General features: G+C 60.0%; 1 protein-coding gene across 1 annotated transcript in view; it reads right to left on the reverse strand.

The window, feature by feature from the left end:
- The window catches only part of PISD (phosphatidylserine decarboxylase), a 41,053-nt gene extending 37,018 nt beyond the window's left edge, over positions 1–4,035 (reverse strand). The window contains exon 1 of the mRNA XM_051973165.1: positions 3,958–4,035. Within this exon, the coding sequence (XP_051829125.1) occupies positions 3,958–4,022 (65 nt within the window). The 5' untranslated portion in view covers positions 4,023–4,035. The remainder of the gene's footprint in view (positions 1–3,957) is intronic.
- Between the last annotated feature and the right edge of the window lie 2,089 nt (positions 4,036–6,124).

A 6,124-nucleotide genomic window follows, 5' to 3' on the forward strand; every position in this document is an offset into this window, starting at 1 on the left:
GAAGCCCTTAGCACGGTGTCCGGCACACAGCAAGAGCACAAGAAACGAGTCCATTAACATGTGAACAAGTGCAATGGGGCCTGAGCCTGGGTCAAGCTCCAGTCCTGCTTTCCTGAAGAGTGTCACTTCCAGGCTTTCTGAAAGCCGCTTGCTCACACGTGTGTCCCTGACTGAGTGACCGGGGGCAGAGTGGCCCGGCTGCTTCCCAGCTCTGGGACCCGGGACAGCTCCACGTTGGCCTTCAGCTCCTTCCTTTGTGGGATGGGGGAGGGCCAGAGTCGGTGAGCCTCGAGGCCGCCCTCAAGCTTTGCTTCTTCTGCACAAGGGCCTTTCTGGGTGCGAGGACCTGGGGAGGTGTCAGGAGGACCCCGGGGGAGGTGTCGGGAGGACCCTGGGGAGGCGTCGGGAGGACCCCGGGGAGCGTCAGGAGGACCCTGGGGGAGGTGTCGGGAGGACCCTTTCCTGTCTCTTGGGCTTCTTGTGCTCCCATGGGGTGCGTGGCCTTTGGCAGCCCCTACAAGCCTCCCTCCACTGGGGCATTCGCATCCTGCTCTTTCAGCGGGGGCGGGGAGGCCGGTGGGCAGCTGGTGTTCTCTGGGCGACCTTGTTCCCCCCGCTCCGAGGTCACCCGCTCATGGGCATTGTTGGGGGCCCCCATGTGGGGGAGTGGCTCAGCTTTGGGCCCAGAATCCCGCCCTGTTCCCGGGGAGCTCGGGGTGCGGGCCCAGGGCTTCCTGCTTCCCTTCCGCAGGCCCCCGTGGGAGGAGCGCGGCCCCGTTAGACCCCGGGTTCTGAGCGCTGTCGGTGGCTCGGCCCAGGTCCCTCAGCCTCCCTGCGCCTGCGTTCCCTCCCGTCCAAGGGGCTGCTCCCTGAGCGGTGCTGGCTCCCAGGGCTCCGGCCCGAGACCCTTCTGGTGCCCAGGGGTTTGCACCTCGAGGGACGGCTCTGGCCGTCTTTGTGTCCCAGAGCTTATGCCTGGCACACAGTAGGTGCTTAATCTGTGCTCATCCACTGGCTGACCGTGGTGGGCCCCGTGGCCCTGAACGACCCTGCCCGAAGAAGTGCGGCGGGTTTGGAGCAGAAAGGGAGCATGTCCTGAGAGACATGGTGTTCAGGAGACCTAGAGGAGCCCAGAAACCCTCCTGAACACCATGTCTCTCAGGACATGCTCCCTTTCTGCTCCAAACCCGCCGCACTTCTTCGGGCAGGGTCGCTCAGGGCCACGGGGCCCACCACGGTCAGCCAGCGCCAAGTTGCCCTGATTCTACGTCAGCTTCTCTCCGCACAGGTCCTGGGCCCGTCAGTGTCCTGGGTCTGGCTCCTGGCTGCCCGATGGCGATCCCCAAAGCCTTGGTGACTGTCGCCGTCCTGCCCTTCAGAATCTGGAGCCCCCCTCGCTTTCAGGCCTGATTTCATGCGATTTCCCCCTCTCCCCGAGAGCCTGCTCCATTCTGCACCTCGGCCATCTTTATCTGAAGGCCTTACTTCCTGCTTTCCTTCCAGACTCAGCTCAGGCAGCACTTTTGCAAGGGGCTTCCCCGCAAGGTTAATCCGTGTCTCTCTTTAAAGATGGATGCCCCCTTTTGTCTCAGCCCAGAACGTCTGGAGGACTCATGCTCCCTCATTTTCCAGTTCTGTCTGGGCTTTCTTGCCAAAGATCCTGGAGGGGCTGGCCATTCCCTTCTCCAGCTCAGTTTACAGATGAAGAAACTGAGGCAGCCGGGTGCAGGGACTGGGCTGGGGTCCCACAGCCCCTGAGCGTCTCTGCTGCACCGTCCAGCTCCGTGGGGCCGGGGGCAGAGCATGGACTTGCCGGGGGCCGCAGGGCCAGGGTTCCTCCGTCTCCCTCCTCTCGCTGCGGGCCCCAGTCTGGCCTCTGTCCGTGGGTCCCAGCCGGTGCCCGAGCCGCAACTGAGGGGGATGGGAACCCCAGCTCAGCTTTTAGGGGAAGGTTCCAGAAAGGGGCCTGGACACCTGAAGGTCAGAATGAGGGGAAGGCCTCCCTGGCCCCCAGGACAAGCTTAGGCCTGACCCCTGGGGGCAGGCGGTCCGGCCCAAACTGGATTTAGGGGGTCCCTGAATCCTCACCCACGTTGTCTGCACCTGACCCCTCCCCCCCAGCTCCTGCCAACCTCCACCCGCCTGCACATCTGCCCCAGCCTCAGTCAGCCGGTGGACGAGCACCGATTAAGCGCCTACTGTGTGCCAGGCATAAGCTCTGGGACACAAAGACGGCCAGAGCCGTCCCTCGAGGTGCAAACCCCTGGGCACCGGAAGGGTCTCGGGCTGGAGCCCTGGGAGCCAGCACCGCTCAGGGAGCAGCCCTTTGGACGGGAGGGAACGCAGGCGCAGGGAGGCTGAGGGACCTGGGCCGAGCCACCGACAGCGCTCAGAACCCAGAGTCTAACGGGGCCGCGCTCCTCCCACGGGGGCCTGTGGAAGGGAAGCAGGAAGCCCTGGGCCCGCACCCCGAGCTCCCCGGGAACAGAGCGGGATTCCGGGCCCAAAGCCGAGCCGCTCCCCCACACGGGGCCCCCAACAACGCCCATGAGCGGGGGACCTCGGAGCGGGGGGAACGAGGTCACACAGAGAACACCAGCTGCCCACCGGCCTCCCCACCCCCGCTGAAAGAGCAGGATGCGAATGCCCCAGTGGAGGGAGGCTTGTAGGGGCTGCCAAAGGCCACGCACCCCACGGGAGACCAAGAAGCCCAAGAGACAGGAAAGGGTCCTCCCGACGCCTCCCCAGGGTCCTCCCGACACCTCCCCCGGGGTCCTCCCGACGCCTCCCCCGGGGTCCTCCCGACGCCTCCCCCGGGGTCCTCCCGACGCCTCCCCCGGGGTCCTCCCGACGCCTCCCCCGGGGTCCTCCCGACGCCTCCCCCGGGGTCCTCCCGACGCCTCCCCCGGGGTCCTCCCGACGCTTCCCAGGGGTCCTCCCGACACCTCCCCCGGGGTCCTCCCGACACCTCCCCCGGGCTCCTCCCGACACCTCCCCCGGGCTCCTCCCGACGCCTCCCCCGGGCTCCTCCCGACGCTTCCCAGGGGTCCTCCCGACACCTCCCCCGGGGTCCTCCCGACGCCTCCCCCGGGGTCCTCCCGACGCCTCCCCCGGGCTCCTCCCGACACCTCCCCCGGGCTCCTCCCGACACCTCCCCCGGGCTCCTCCCGACGCCTCCCCCGGGCTCCTCCCTACGCTTCCCCAGGTCCTCGCACCCAGAAAGGCCCTTGTGCAGAAGAAGCAAAGCTCGAGGGCGGCCTCGGGGCTCACCGACTCTGGCCCTCCCCCGTCCCACAAAGGAAGGCGCTGAAGGCCAAAGTGCACCTGTCCAGGTCCCAGAGCTGGGAAGCAGCCGGGCCACTCTGCCCCCGGTCACTCAGTCAGGGACACACGTGTGAATGTGGCGGGTGCCGGGCCTGGGACTGAGCGGCTTTCAGAAAGCTCCCATTTCACTGAGAGGAAAACTCAGGCTGAGAGAGGGTACGCGAGCTAGAGGGGATCTAGAGGAGGAAACTGAGGCAGCTCAGAGAGGTCCGAGCCTCCCCCGAGGTCACACAGCACACGGGGGATGGAGGGGTCGGGCCCCTGGGCCTCCTCACCCCGCCCCCTATATGTTACAGATGGGTAAACTGAGGCAGCCCAGAGAGGTCCGAGGTTCCTCTGAGGTCACACAGCACACGGGGGATGAGGGAGTCAGGCCCTTGGGGCTTAGCCCACCCCCTCTATGTCACAGATAAGTAAACTGAGGCGGCTCAGACAAGACTGAGCCTTCCCCGAGGTCACACAGCACACAGGGCTTGGGGACTCAGGCCCCTGGGGCTTCTCACCCACCTCCTCCCTGTCAGAGACGCGGAAACTGAGGCAGCGAGGCCGCTCGGGCCTCCGGAGGCTCGCGCTCCAACCCCCCCAGCCTCCGTCAGTGGGCCTCCAACCCCAGAGTCCCGACCCCGGGCCCACCTGCTTGTCCTTGGGGCTGCCCAGAGGCCCAAGACAGCCTGCACTCGCCTCACGGACGCCGCCATCTTGTTCCCTCCCCCCACAGCTGGACGCCGGCCTGTCGTCACGCGGCGCGACGGGACGCGCTGTGACGTCACGAGGCGGTGCTCTCTCCGCGGCCAATGAGACTGTGCTTCTCGAGGGGGCGGGGCGGGGGCGGGGCACTCGGAGGCTGCACGTGTGGACTCTCGGGGCGGGGCCGGGAGAGGGGGCGGGACTTCCCCGGCAGCCCCGGGAGGAGGAGTTTCCTCCGCCAGATCTCTGGCCACGTGCGTTTGGTAGTGGCAGCTCCGGAGGGGCAGGAGCCGGGTCACGCCTCCCGACTCCCCGCAGCGGCGCTGGGTGTGCAGGAGGAGCTCAATAAATGCTCCTGCCCTGCCCCCAAACTACTTTTGTAGGTTGTACAGATGTATAGTTACACGCTGTCCAGATGTGTATTTCTTCATTCTCCAAATGTCCTAGTCTCCCCCTTTTAGAATGGACCCTCAATAGCGGACAGGTCTAACTCTGGGCTGGCACATAGTAGGTGCTTAATTAATGCTGGCTGATGGATCAGAACCAATCTCAGAACCGCAGGGACCTCAGTGGCCATCTGGCCCTGATAGAGCAAGGACTGGCCAGAGTGGGGAGAGAAGCCTTTTTTCTAGTTGAGGGGAACCCCGCAAGCTCCCTTTCACCCAGAAAGACAATGGCCTCTCTACTGGGAGGTGGACAGCATCTCTGAAAGGGACATGGAACTGTTTTATATAAAGGAAAAGCTTCCATTTCCTCATCCGTAAAAAGAGCTGGAGAAGAAAATGACTGAGAAACCGCTCCAGTCCCTGCCAAGAAAACTCCTCGGACAAGGAGTCAGACGTGAAGGAAGGAAGGAAGGCAACGCTCGTTTTGCTTTGCATCTGGCTCATTTTAAATGGTGCTTCTTAAATTCGGAATAATTTTTTAATACCTGACAAATGATCCCTCGGCCTCCTCTTAAAAATCTTGGCTAATAAGGCACAAAAAATGGATGTACATGTATAACTAAAAATTATTTAATGTATAACTGGGGGCCGAAGGGGGGGGAATAAATAAATAAAGTTTTAAAAAAAGGAATTTGGAAACAAGAACGAGGTATCTCTTCCAAGAGGCAACCCTTTAGACCCTTGAAGGCAGCAATCATCTTTTTCTAGACTTTTCTTTATTCCCAGCCAAACATTCCTAGTGCCTTCATTTTGATGCAAGAGCAGGGAGCGATTTAAGGACCTCAGTGTCTGCACATAGTAGGATCTTAATGAATTCTTGTTGATTGACTGAACGGTTCAACTTCTATTTGAAGCACGAAGCTTGAAACCTTGGAATCTCCAAACATCCCAAACACAGAACATCAAATGTTGGGTGAAAGACTTTGGGGGACAGGCAGCTCCCTCCTGTCTCTCCAATTTTTAAAGAGTGTTCATTTAATAATCATTTCAATAATAACATATTATTATTCCATTTCAATCAATAATATATTATATTATTCAGTTAATAATCATTGGCTCACAGCAAAATCAGATTCCCTGGATTTTCAACATGTGGAATCCCAGAGTTTCAGAGCTAACGTGAGCCTGAACAAGAATCCTGTCTCTAGCTTCTCATCTACCCTCTGCCTGGAGACCTTCTGTAATGTTCTCTTCTCTAAATTATAATGTTCTCTGGGAACAGGTTTCTTAGGGGGCTTCTGGAGGCAGCCTTAGTTTCAGTTCAGAGTCATCACCCCAAATGCAGCCAGGAATTAAAGGTCCAAATCCTTTATTGTCTCTTCCAACATCTTATCACCTTCACTTGGGGCTCGGCTAGTTTTCCGGAGGCCTTCCAGATCTTGGTTTCAGTGTTTTCCACAGGATAGTCTGCCACTTCTTCTCTGTCTCCCTTTTTTCTGCCCGACTGAATCCTGGCTTCTCAATCTCCCAGAGTGCTCCTTGGCCCTGGGAGCTTCTTGCTTATATGCTGCACATGAGTACAACCAATCATTATATCACTAGGAAACCATTATTTGTTGTAGGATTAAATCAGTGCTAAACTAGATTTAACAAGGTGACTTAGCACCTTGTAAGAACTGTAACAACCTTCAGTAAAGCGGAATAGACTCCCTCTATCGTGGAGTGGA

Source organism: Antechinus flavipes, chromosome 1, assembly GCF_016432865.1.
Source record: "Antechinus flavipes isolate AdamAnt ecotype Samford, QLD, Australia chromosome 1, AdamAnt_v2, whole genome shotgun sequence".
NCBI lineage: Eukaryota > Metazoa > Chordata > Mammalia > Dasyuromorphia > Dasyuridae > Antechinus > Antechinus flavipes.